Source organism: Oryx dammah, unplaced genomic scaffold (assembly GCF_014754425.2).
Source record: "Oryx dammah isolate SB20612 unplaced genomic scaffold, SCBI_Odam_1.1 HiC_scaffold_18, whole genome shotgun sequence".
Taxonomy (NCBI): Eukaryota; Metazoa; Chordata; class Mammalia; order Artiodactyla; family Bovidae; genus Oryx; species Oryx dammah.
The window spans coordinates 104291557-104304646 of record NW_024070202.1 but is presented as its reverse complement, the minus strand read 5'-3'; the positions used below and the strand labels follow the sequence as shown (position 1 = coordinate 104304646).

General features: G+C 42.9%; 1 protein-coding gene across 3 annotated transcripts; it reads left to right on the top strand.

Moving 5' to 3' along the window:
• Nucleotides 1-3525: 3525 nt before the first annotated feature.
• Nucleotides 3526-12591, top strand: MRPS33 (mitochondrial ribosomal protein S33). Of its 3 annotated transcripts, none has more exons than XM_040260008.1 (4): nt 3542-3632; nt 4872-4924; nt 8202-8443; nt 12153-12591. In XM_040260008.1, the coding sequence occupies exons 3-4, from the start codon at nt 8229-8231 to the stop codon at nt 12256-12258; spliced, it is 321 nt and encodes a 106-aa protein (XP_040115942.1). In that variant the 5' UTR covers nt 3542-3632; nt 4872-4924; nt 8202-8228; the 3' UTR covers nt 12259-12591. The 3 variants fall into 3 exon arrangements, with proteins under 3 accessions (XP_040115944.1, XP_040115942.1, XP_040115943.1); XM_040260009.1 differs by having other exon boundaries at nt 3616-3774; XM_040260010.1 differs by lacking the exon at nt 4872-4924 and having other exon boundaries at nt 3526-3632.
• Nucleotides 12592-13090: the final 499 nt, after the last annotated feature.

Genomic DNA, 13090 nt, shown 5'->3' with positions numbered 1-13090 from the left:
TCAAAAATGACAGAATGATCTCTGTTCGTCTCCAAGGCAAACCATTCAATATCACAGTTATCCAAGTCTATGCCCCAACCAGTAATGATGAAGAAGCTGAAGTTGAACAGTTTTATGAAGACCTAGAAGACCTTTTAGAACTAACACCCAAAAAAGATGTCCTTTTCATTATAGGGGACTGGAATGCAAAAGTAGGAAGTCAAGAAACACCTGGAGTAACAGGCAAATTTGGCCTTGGAATGAGGAATGAAGCAGGGCAAAGACTAATAGAGTTTTGCCAAGAAAATGCACTGGTCATAGCAAACACCCTCTTCCAAAAACACAGGAGAAGACTCTGCACATGGACATCACCAGATGGTCAACACTGAAATCAGATCGATTATATTCTATGCAGCCAAAGATGGAGAAGCTATATACAGTCAACATAAAACAAGACCAGGAGCTGACTGTGGCTCAGATCATGAAATCCTTATTGCCAAATTCAGACTCAAATTGAAGAAAGTAGGGAAAATCGCTAGACCATTCAGGTATGACCTAAATCAAATCCCTTATGATTATACAGTGGAAGTGAGAAATAGATTTAAGGGACTAGATCTAATAGATAGAGTGCCTGATGAACTATGGACAGAGGTTTGTGACATTGTGCAGGAGACAGGGATCAAGACCATCCCCATGGAAAAGAAATGCAAAAAAGCAAAATGGTTGTCTGGAGAGGCCTTACAAATAGCTGTTGAGAGAAGAGAGGCGAAAAGCAAAGGAGAAAAGGAAAGATATAGGCATCTAAATGCAGAGTTCCAAAGAATAGCAAGAAGAGATAAGAAAGCCTTCTTCAGTGATCAATGCAAAGAAATAGAGGAAAACAACAGAATGGGAAAGACTAGAGATCTCTTCAAGAAAATTAGAGATACCAAGGGAACATTTCATGCAAAGATGGGCTCGATAAAGGACAGAAATGGTATGGACCTAACAGAAGCAGAATATATTAAGAACAGGTGGCAAGAATACACAGAAGAACTGTACAAAAAAGATCTTCACGACCCAGATAGTCATGATGATGTGATCACTAATCTAGAACCAGACATCTTGGAATGTGAAGTCAAGTGGGCCTTAGAAAGCATCACTTGAACAAAGCTAGTGGAGATGATGGAATTCCAGTTGAGCTGTTTCAAATCCTGAAAGATGATGCTGTGAAAGTGCTGCACTCAATATGCCAGCAAATTTGGAAAACTCAGCAGTGGTCACAGGACTGGAAAAGGTCAGTTTTCATTCCAATCCCAAAGAAAGGCAATGCCAAAGAATGCTCAAACTACCGCACAATTGCACTCATCTCACATGCTAGTAAAGTAATGCTCAAAATTCTCCAAGCCAGGCTTCAGCATACATGAACCGTGAACTCCCTGATGATCAAGCTGGTTTTAGAAAAGGCAGAGGAACCAGAGATCAAATTGCCAACATCTGCTGGATCATCAAAAAAGCAAGAGAGTTCCAGAAAAACATCTCTTTCTGCTTTATTGACTATGCCAAAGCCTTTGATTGTGTGGATCACAATAAACTGTGGAAAATTCTGAAAGAGATGGGAATACCAGACCACATGACCTGCCTCTTGAGAAATCTGTATGCAGGTCAGGAAGCAACAGTTAGAACTGGACGTGGAACAACAGACTGGTTCCAAATAGGAAAAGGAGTACGTCAAGGCTGTATATTGTCACTCTGCTTATTTAACTTCTATGCAGAATACATCATGAGAAACGCTGGGCTGCAAGAAGCACAAGCTGGAATCAAGATTGCTGGGAGAAATATCAATAACCTCAGATATGCAGATGACACCACCCTTATGGCAGAAAGTGAAGAGGAACTCAAAAGCCTCTTGATGAAAGTGAAAGAGGAGAGCGAAAAGTTGGCCTAAAGCTCAACATTCAGAAAACGAAGATCATGGCATCCAGTCCCATCATTTCATGGGAAATAGACAGGGAAACAGTGGAAACGGTGTCAGACTTTATTTTTTTGGGCTCCAGAATCACTGCAGATGGTGACTGCAGTCATAAAATTAAAAGACACTTACTCCTTGGAAGAAAAGTTATGACCAACCTAGACAGCATATTCAAAAGCAGAAACGTTACTTTGCTGACTAAGGTCTGTCTAGTCAAGGCTATGGTTTTTCCTGTGGTCATGTATGGATGTGAGAGTTGGACTGTGAAGAAGGCTGAGCGCCGAAGAATTGATGCTTTTGAACTGTGGTGCTGGAGAAGACTCTTGAGAGTCCCTTGGACTGCAAGCAGATCCAACCAGTCCATTCTGAAGGAGATCAACCCTGGGATTTCTTTGGAAGGAATGATGCTAAAGCTGAAACTCCAGTACTTTGGCCACCTCATGCGAAGAGTTGACTCATTGGAAAAGACTCTGATGCTGGGAGGGATTGGGGGCAGGAGGAGAAGGGGACGACAGAGGATGAGATGGCTGGATGGCATCACGGACTCGATGGACGTGAGTCTGAGTGAACTCTGGGAGATGGTGATGAACAGGGAGGCCTGGCATGCTGCGATTCATGGGGTCGCAAAGAGTCAGACACGACTGAGCAACTGAACTGAACTGATACATGCTATATTCATTACACCCTGTGACAACTTCTTAAGCCAGACCCAAGTTAACAAGGCTACTTGTTATCATAGGTTGATAACATGTCAAAACTTAACTTGATAGAAATAAACTCTAAAGCACATATTGATAAGATGTCAAAGCCTAAGTTAATAATAGAAAGTTCTGTAGAAGGGAAGAGGGTGTCTAGGTATATAGCAAGCTGTTGATTTGCATTTTTCCAGGGTACATTTTTAGAATATTTATGACAGCCCCTGAATAAGGCTCAGAAAATAAGTGGTGTTTTCAGTTGAACTATCAAACATAGAACAAATGCTTCAATTCAATGCCTATGTGGCTTGCTTGAGAGCAGATCTCTTAAGGAGTGAAATACTGCCAAGAGGGTCTAGATAACCACTGAGGAGTCAGAGAGATATCCTGTCTACTCTCTGAAGAAGCTTCCAACACAGTGGGTGGAAAGAGAGAGTGCTCCAAACAGCGCCCCTAACCCAGCAAAGGGGTATCAATCAATAACAGCCTCCCGGAGGGAGGGGAATGGCACTCCTGGTGAGTCAGAAGATTCCTCAGCCCCTAAAGTCAGGCAATGCGCTTGGAGCACGTCAAGGCCTAAGCTAGATGAAAAGAGAGAGAAAACACACAGAAAGAAAGCGGAAGGAGGAAAAGAAAAAACAAACGCATTTCATTCTCCCCAACAAGGAACACGTATAAACACTACTTCAGAGGTTGGGAGGTCCGCGCTAGAGCCATTTCCAACAAAATACAATTAGCGAACCCTGCAGGACAGTCCATGAAAACCAGGCCTCTCGCACCTGAACCTGCATCCCCGTCAGTCCTCCGCGCACCTGGAGGCGCTGTTCTCACTGCGCAGGCGTCAGGTACGATATTAAGAGTTCCGCGTCTTTCCCTAAGACTCCTCTCTAGCCACCACGCTTCCGTTTCTCTACTGCTCTCCGCTGAAGTCTCCGGCGGGCACTTGGGTGCGGGCTGGGGGCTGGCCTTCCGGGGAAAGGGATTACAGGAGAGAAGGTCACAAGTAGGTAAGGCCCTACGTGACTTTTAGGGGGGCTCTGTAGTGAATTGTGGGCGATGGCCTTAGAGACCGAAAGGGGGTCTCCAACCTTGTAGAGTCGTCAAGAATAGGACGAGTCAATTTCATTAACCAGCTCGGAGATTTCACAGGTATCACCCAAACAACTTGGCCTTCTCCTGCTTAACGTGGTGAATTTACCAAACGAAGGGCCCTAGCGTAGTTTCCTCTCCGGCCCAATTACTCTGATCAGGCAGCATTCAAGTCTCGGTTTCTATGCTCATCAGTCGGCCTTAGGTGTGTGGAAGTCGGGGGTAATGCAGATAAGTTGTATCAGCTTAAATATATTAGAGAAAAGCCCAGCTTGACATTGTTGCTTCCATCACAGGAGAGAGGTGTGATCCAGGCAGTTGGAGGGGGTTGGGTATGTTCTTGTTGAAATGAGTAAAGCTTGACCTTCATTCAGAGCCGTTCGTGTCTCTGAGACCCAGGAAAATAATTAGCACCAAGCTTTAAAAATAGTAAAGCATTGTGTCTAGTTGGCTTTGTGTGTGTGTGAAACACGCGTGCCCAGTGTGCGACTTCCTTGCCTGATGACTTCTGCCTGTCACCCTGGCAAGGCAGTGAGATAGTATAACTGTCCTGTAGTAGATGAGAAAAGGAAGGCAAAGAATACATACTGCTACAAACACGATATGACCATTAAAGTAGAAAGGCAAAATTCCAGCCAGCTTTTGTACTCCAAAGCTGGCACTGTCCACTAACCAGTGGTTTTTGAGAAGCCTGCCTCCGCAGCAGAATTTACACACACACACCTTTTAGCATATGCTTCTAAATACAGCTCCCCGAGATTCACCACACTGAGGGATAACCAGATTAAGAACTCTTGACCATCATCCACACTTTTCAAAGAAAAAAGGCAAACATAATCCAAAGTCAGTTACTGTACAAACCTGACCTTTTTACTGCATCAGACCTATCAGAAAGATACAGAAACTTGCCCTTATATGCTAAAGCAAAAATATGGACATTTTCTCCCATCTTGCTCCAGCCAGCACATTTCAATAATTCGTTTTTACTTAGCATTTTCAGTCCAGGTAATTTTTCTTCATGATACCGTTTTATTTAGTTCACATTTAAAGAAAATTTGATATTTTAAGTGGCCTTGTGTGGATAAAAATCTAATTTACTTGCCTTTTACCTTAATGTCTTTCACACAGTAATCATGTTTTTTTTGTTTGTTTTTAAGATAAAGTTGAAAGTTTCCGTAAAGGGACATACGAGGATCCTGAAAAGTCCTAGGTAAGGCTTTCCCAATCTTTAAAAAAAAAAAAAATCAAAGCTAGTAAAGAGTGGCAGTTTGCCAGTCTCAGGACCAGTGTTTAGGGACAGCATAACTTTTGAGCTGTTTTAATCTGTGTGAAAGAAAGGATTACCTAGCACCTCTGCCATTCTTCGAAGAGACATAGCAGCAGCAGCAGCAGCATGCCATCCTTCATCAGGAGCATATAGGTCTGTGCTCTGTCAGAGGCTACAAAGCAGTAACTGGTAATTGTTACAGCCATTTTGTTTGCTTCTATTTAGCAAGTGCTTCTTTGTTTCTAGTAAATGTTTCAGGTTTGGAGAGGCTTATTCTCTTTCTCCATCAGAAAAGTTCTAAGTTTGTGATATGACCATTTCCATAGATTCTTCTTTTTTTTTTTTTTTTTAACAAATTTTTCTATTTATTTACTTATGTATTGCTGCACTGGTTCTTCATCGCTGCATGTGGACTTTTCTCTAGTAGCAGTGCTCGGGCTTCTCACTGCAGCGGCTTCTCCTGATGCAGAGCATAGGCTCTAGTGCACGGGATCACCAGTTGCAGCACACGGGCTTAGTTGCCCCATGGCACATGGAATCTTCCCAGACCAGAGATCAAACCCATGTCCCCTGCATTGGCATGCAGATTCTTAACCACTGGACTACTAGGGAAGCCCTCCGTTGGATTCTAATGAGACCTTGTTATCCATGAGCCATGTCCCAGCACTTTGCTGCCTTCCAAGGCTGGCATGGAGATGACTTAGCATCCTGTGTTGCTTTCAGTGACCACAATCCTGGTGAGTCCCTTCCTCCTTACTGCCAAGCTGTGGGCCCCTCCCCTGTGTTTCCCTGGGTGTCAGTGTTTGTAAGTGAGGATACCATTCCAGGGAGGCACAGGTTCAGCTGCATGGGGTATGCATCTCCTTTTGTGCATGGTTAAATGAGGACAAGGAACAAACAAATGTGTCTGTATATAGAATGTATGAATACCAAGCACGTTTAGGTTTTTGCTTTTTTTATTTTGCCATTTATTCAGTGTCACTGTCTTATTTCTCACACAGTCCTGCAAGCTTTGTTTTCCGAAAGGGAAACTCATATTTAGAGATAATAGGTAATTGTTCACCCAATTTTGGTTGAACTCCGGGAGTTGGTGATGGACAGGGAGGCCTGGCATGCTGCAGTTCATGGGATCGCAAAGAGTCAGACACGACTAAGTGACTGAACTGAACCGAAGGGTGGAGGGAAGAGAAAGATAATGCATGCAAAGAAACTTTTTGTAGTTTCTGAACGCAACTTCTGGTAATGTGCAAAACCTGATGCGTTATTATATTCTCTTTATATGTTAAACTGTTAGTGACTTTTTCTCATTGATGAAATTATAAACCTAGCCCTAACAACCCCAATCCATCCCCATCCACAGTGGAGCAAGAGTTGGGAAAGAAGGGAATCCTGAAACAGAGTGCTGAAAGGAGTAAGGCTTGCACACATCCCAGCTTGGAGGGGAGATGGGCTGGGAGACCGTGGACCTGACCGTTCTCCCATTGCTGGCCTTCAGGTGGCACTGTTGGCCCAAGATTGCTTGGTTGGTTTTCAGAAGGTAACTGGTTAGAGATTGACCTGAAATTGGTTGCAGGTCATCCTTTAGGCTCTTTCAGTGGATCTTGGAATGGACATGAAAAGTTCTTTAAATACTGGGTATTTAAATTGCCAGAGGAATTTTGAAATTTACTTGTCAGCATTCCTGTTTAGGAGAGTTTTTTTTAATATATTTCTTCCATTGGTTTTTCAAGATAAGTTGATGCCTTTTTTTCTATTCAGAGGTCAGCTCCTTTTCATCCTAGATGAACTGTCCCCCAAGATACTGTCTTGGTCAACAAAACTCTCATGTCACTACAAAAGTTTATGTAAATTAGTATATTCTGCTGACAGTTACCCTTACATTCGAACTAAAATGGAATGAGAGTTAGTCCACCAGCATCATTCTTTTTTCTAATATAAGAAACTCTCTACTGCTTTTGTAATTGAATTATAGCTGATGTACAATATTATATGTTACATATATACCCTATGCTGCTGCTGCTAAGTCGCTTCAGTCGTGTCCGACTCTGTGCAACCCCATAGACGGCAGCCACCAGGCTCCCCCATCCCTGGGATTCTCCAGGCAAGAACACTGGAGTGGGTTGCCATTTCCTTCTCCAGTGCATGAAAGTGAAAGTGAAGTCGCTCAGTCGTGTCCGACTCTTAGCTACCCCATGGACTGCAGCCTACCAGGCTCCTCCGTCCATGGGATTTTCCAGGCAAGAGTACTGGCTGGAGTGGGGTGCCATCGCCTTCTCCATATAGTGATGCACAATTTTTAAAGGTAATATTCCATTTATAGTTAAAAAATATTGGTATAGTACTTATGAACAGTCTTGATTTTTAATGTATCACTTATATAATCTTCACTATATATTACCTGTAATTTCTGCATGTTGCAGATATCATTCTTACACTATTTCACCATTTTATGCCTCCAAAGAAAAAGTTTCTGTTTTCAGCTAATACGAATTTATCAAGTTTTCATTAAAACAATATATAAGATGGAAGATAAGACACGTCACATCACAACTCATAAATGCCTTTTATTCAGGAATAAAATGAATCTTTTGAGCTGTCGAGTCAATTCCTATAAGACTATTATCTCTGTTTTCCCCAACTGGGTCTCCGTCTCTAGGCAGAATCCAATCCAGCAACCTAGAGGCTAAATGACCTCATAACTCATTAGCCATTCTCAGAGCCATCTGGAGCCCTTGAGGAGAACAGTGTTCAAAGGGCTGATAATAAAGACAACAGCATAATTATTTCTCCACCATGATTAAACCTTTAGATGGCAAGCAGTCAGCATGTTTATTCTGCAGAGTGCTGAGGTCGGTGTTTTCTGAAGGTATAATAACAGATGCTGTGGCTGGATAACTTGTTTCCCTGTCCTCATCTAGCCTACAAATAGGTAAGCTGACTATCAGTAAATAACCTATTAAATCACAAAATCGTTCATTGTAAAAAGGGCATTACAGCACAGGAATAATCATGTGAACGCCAAGCGTAAAAGATGCAAGCAGAAAGCGCGCAAAGGAGCTGCGCATCCACTCGGACTGTGGAGATCTCTCACCCCCAAGGCATGTCCTGCCAATGTGAACTAAGTCATGGGTGGCTCTCTGTGTTTTCACTTTGTAAAGCATTCCTTAGATAATCTGGGAATTTCTTAACATGAACCATTTGTGTTCTCATTTTTCTATAGGGCCTCTTATTCCTTGCTGCTCAAGAAATGTCTTCACTTTCAGAATATGCCTTGCGCATGAGTCGTCTGAGTGCCCGGCTATTCGGTGAGGTTGCCAGGCCTACTGATTCCAAATCCATGAAAGTGGTGAAGCTGTTCAGTGAGCAGCCTTTGGCCAAGAGGAAGGAGACTTATGACTGGTATCCAAATCACAACACTTACTTTGCACTCATGGGGATACTACGTTTTCTTGGCCTCTACAGGTAATGACAAAAAAAAAAACCCACAAAGAGTAACCTATAGGAGGTTTGTTTAATAGATCAGAAAGGGAAAAAATTAGCCTTTCTACTTTCATAGTTTTTTTATTCTTATAATAGTGCCCAGGTAGTTCAAAAGGTACAGCTGTTGGAGGGGAAAGCTTTCCAAATGTCCATAATGAGTATACTAAGAAAAAAAAGGAAACACGTACTTCCTAGAAGACATACCTTAATTATGTCTAAGATGTGACTGACATTGACTAGACACTGAGCTATAGAGAGACCTTGAATTAGTCGTTAATCTAAGCACTCAATGGATGCAGAGGAAACAGGTCCACACACTGAGCAGATCCCGTTGGTCAGATGAAAAGGGCGCAGCCGACCTGCTTCCTAATTGGTGAGGGGGAGCCTCGTTTCTTTCCTGATGGCAGTTTTGTTGGATTTCTTATTTCCTTTCACCCTCTTTGGGCATTTTTAATTGGTACCCTTTTTGGTATACTAAAGCTGAAGTTTACCTTTACGGGTAATAGGTAATTGATATTATAATAGGATAATATGTAATAGTAAGAGTAGTGGGCTCTTTCCACCATGCATTTGTATGTTTGTGCATGTGTAGGAAGTGGGCGCTTAAGATGATATGCTGCTCTGAAAAGAAGAAAGATCAAATTCCCCTGTGATCGTTTTTCTTTTAAAAAATGTCTTAATTACCAAACGAATACATGCTCATTATACAAGAATTTAAACGGTACATAATTGTATCAAGTCAAATGCCTACTTTTTTTTAAATTTAATATGTTTTAATTGTCTTAAGGCGATGTTACAAAAATTAATTTGGGACTGTTCACTCTAATATAATAAGATTAGCAGTTCATTCCAAATTACTAGAGATTGGTACATTCATTTACCCAACAGATTTTTTTTTTTTAAGTACCTTCCATATGCAGGTATTTAAGATGGGCACAAGGGAAAAGTTCTATGAACAAAATAGATTTTCTTAGTTAATATATCACTAGAGATGATAATCCATGATGTATTTTGAATTTCTGGAATTGCTTTTGGGATTATCTCCCTAAAGTCTTGGCTCAAAAAATAAAAATTAATTTTATTCTTACCCCAAATAAAATATTGAAAGGCACGTGTCCTGAGTGGAAAACCATAACCCATATCAAAATTACCTTCAGTTATTTTACTTTTTTGCTGCTGCTCCCCATTTGTTTGAAAAATAAAGCCTCAACTACCTTTGGGGACAGAGGAAAAACACTTAGCTTTAGTTATCCATGGAGAACCACAATTATTTTCATGTATGTAGTCACTAGTTACAGTAAATGGTGCCTCTAACGCAAGGCCTCCTGGGGAGTCAGGCAGGATGAAAGCAGACAGACTTCAATAAAAAAAAAAATCTTACAAAGACCTACAAAATGGAGAGGGAGTCAGGGTCTCAAAAACAGTGACTCATTCCATCAAGCAGGTGCTTGGGCGATTCATCCACAAAGACCCCTGCCTGTGGAATTTTCTTTCTGGCTGGGGGGTTGTCAGAAATGATTGACGGGAGGGAATAAGAGAGGGAAAAACATACTAAATAAGTAAATCATGTGGTATGTTACAAAGTTGTATGTGATGCAGGGGGAAAAAATAGTAGAGCCAGCTGAGCAGGATCAAGAGTGCTGACTGGGCCCTCAGTGGGAAGGGCGAGGACAGGTCACAGTATCAAACAGAACAGTCAGGGTAGCCTCACTGAGAAGACGAGGTTTCCACAGAGACTTGAGGGTGGAGAGTGAGCCAGGGGGGACCCAAGGAAGAACTTAAAGGCAGAGGCCAAAGCAGAGCAAAGACCTTGAGGAATACGCCTCATCTGTTCCAGGAACCTCACAGGCTGACGGGAAAACCGTGGAACAGGAGGCAGGTTGTGAAGGGGGCTGAGAAAGCAGAGAGCGATTTGCCAGGCTGTCAGAAGAATTACTCTGGCTGCTTTTTTGAGAGTGACTTACTTGGGGGCAGTCATAGCTAATCCTGAGGAGGACATGGCAGCCCACTCCAGCATTCTTGCCTGGAGAATCCCATGGACAGAGGAGCCTGGCGGGCTACAGTCCATCAGATCGCAAAGTGTTGAACACAACTGAGCGACTAAGCGAAGCACAGCGCATAGCTAATCCTAGAGAGGTCTGTGGTAGCTATCATGTTCATGGAATGAAACATCCAACCCTATAAAACCTATCTATTTTTTAAAGCAACCTGGGGGAACTCCTTGGTGGTCCAGCAGTTAAGACTGAGCTTTCTCTTCCAAGGGCCCAGGTTCAGTCTCTGACTGGGGAACTAAGATGCCACAAGTCACACGGCACAGCCAAAAGTTAAAGGATAAAAAAAATGAAAAAGCAGCTGTGCTGTGTGTCCTTAGTCGCTCAGTCATGTTGGACTCTGACCTGTGGACTGCAGCCCACCAGGCTCCTCTGTCCATGGGGATTCTCCAGGCAAGAATACTGGATTGGGTTGCCATGCCCTCCTCCAGGGGATCTTCCTGACCCAGGGAATCAAACCAGGGTCTCCTGCATTGGAGCTACCAGGGAAACCCTAAAAAAAAAAACAGCATCAGGAGTTGAAAATTGGGCCCAGGAAACCACTCTCTTACATTTAATTAGTTTACCACTATCCACACTCGTCCAGGTGAGGAGACCAGCGGTGCAGAGAGGGAAGGATCCTCACCCAAGGTCACACAGCTACTAGGTGGTGCAGCTGTGGCTTGAACCCAGGGTCACATGGGTTCCAGAGCTTACGTATTGAAACACGATACTCTTTTAGGCCCTCCTTATCCACAGGTTAGCTATCTGTAGATTCAGCCAACCAGAGATTGAAAATATTAAAAAAAAAAAAAAAAATTCCAGAAAGTCCCAAGAAACAAACCTTGAATTTGCCGTGCACTGGCAACTCTCTATATGTAACATTTCCATTTATTTTATTAAGTATTATAAGTAGATGATTTAAAGTACACAGGAGGATGTGTATAGATTATATGCTATGCCATAGAAGGGACTTGAGCACCAGTGGATTTTAGTATCTATTGGTGGGGGGGTGTCCTAGGCCAGTTCCCCAAGGATACTGAGGAATGACCATGTTTGATTATAAAATGCAGACATTTTTATAGAGTACAGTCAGTCTTCAGCTTACACCCTGTTCATATGTACAAGCAGCCCTGGCCGCCTTGATTCCTCAAGGACCTGTCTGTAGAGTTTCTCTCTGCTGACCCAGCTTCCTTCTGCTGGAGACTCCCCAGCAGCCTTCTGTGTGACTCACCCACTGTCACCCAGGCAGCTTCCTCCACACCTGTCCCCTTAGGTGCTGATCCCTGGGCTTCCCAGGGTCTCATGTAGCTACTGAAGCTTATACCCACTTTCTGCCCCCATCAGTGTGTAGTCTTGGTGTTACAGGGAAACCTGGGGCAATTATTAGTGTTGAATCCTAGTTAATATCGGTTTACATGGATGGGCTTGGCAATTAACTGCTGTTCTTGACCTCGCTTCTGTGAGGGGAAACTGACTTAGAAATGAACGCTGGGAACGCAGCCTGTCTGTACATTAGGGGCTCCATGTCCTTTCTGTTCACTAAGCTGTAGAAGTCAAGAGTTTGATAACCAGAACCACATGAGGGAACACTCTAAACAGGTGAACTTTTCCAGTCTGGTAAAAATACTGGCTAATTATTTTTTTCTTTCACCTTTCAGAGACGAACATCAGGACTTCAAGGATGAGCAGCTGCGTCTAAAGAAGCTTCGTGGAAAGCAGAAGCCAAGGAAAGGAGAAGGGAAAAGAGCAGCGAAAAAGAAATAGTGCTGGTCCATCAGGGGAGGACTTCTCTCTCAGCAGCTCAAAGTAGGAGGAAGTGTATTTACGGTCTGTCCACATCCTGGAGGAGTGTCAGCTTCCCAGGTTGAAGACTGTTTGGAGAAACACCATCATCTCCGCGTTGAAATCTAACCCAGTTGAATTGTGACTGGTTTCATTGTAATTCTGCAAAATTATCTGCCTTGGTTCTATAATCTGAGGTTTACCTTATTCCCCAAAGAAATGGAATGCATGACTATTTATTGTTGAATGACTGGTTTGGGAGGGGATGGGGTGTTGGGGGAGTGGAGGGGAGACTCATTAAATGAACGTCCTCATAACTCTCTTCTTGCCTCCCCACCTAAACCACCCCTAAACTCTTTGATCTCTCTGGCTGTTCAACCACTGTCTCCACCACCAAGCTCACAAACTTTATGTTCCTCTCCGCCTACTCCTTTGAGAATATCTGTAAGGTATTGTGGGATAAAAGGCTGTGCCTGGTAGGAGAGTACTGAATACCTGCTTTATACAAGCTGCCAGAGCCCTGGTAATACAGTGCTTTGCAGGAAACAGTCCCTACCTCATGGAACTTTCAGTCCTATGCGAGAGACTGATATTACACAGTTACACAAATACAATTGTATTATATGCTACAAAGGAAAAATCCAGACTTCTGTGAGAATGTGGATGGATCGATGGATTGATCCAGAGGGATACCAAGAGGCCAAAACTTTGTTAGGTAGTTTAAAGAAGGCCTCCCTAAAGAGCTCTGAAGAATAAATTAGGGTGGGGCAGAATAAAAATGGTGAAAGCGTTAGAGGCATAGAGAACATCCATT

Coding starts and splice junctions, on each gene's coding strand:
- MRPS33 (XM_040260010.1), top strand. CDS start 8,229: ATGTCTTCACTTTCAGAATATGCCTTGCGCATGAGTCGTCTGAGTGCC. Junction 8,444..12,152: donor CGTTTTCTTGGCCTCTACAG/GTAATGACAAAA, acceptor TTCACCTTTCAG/AGACGAACATCAGGACTTCA.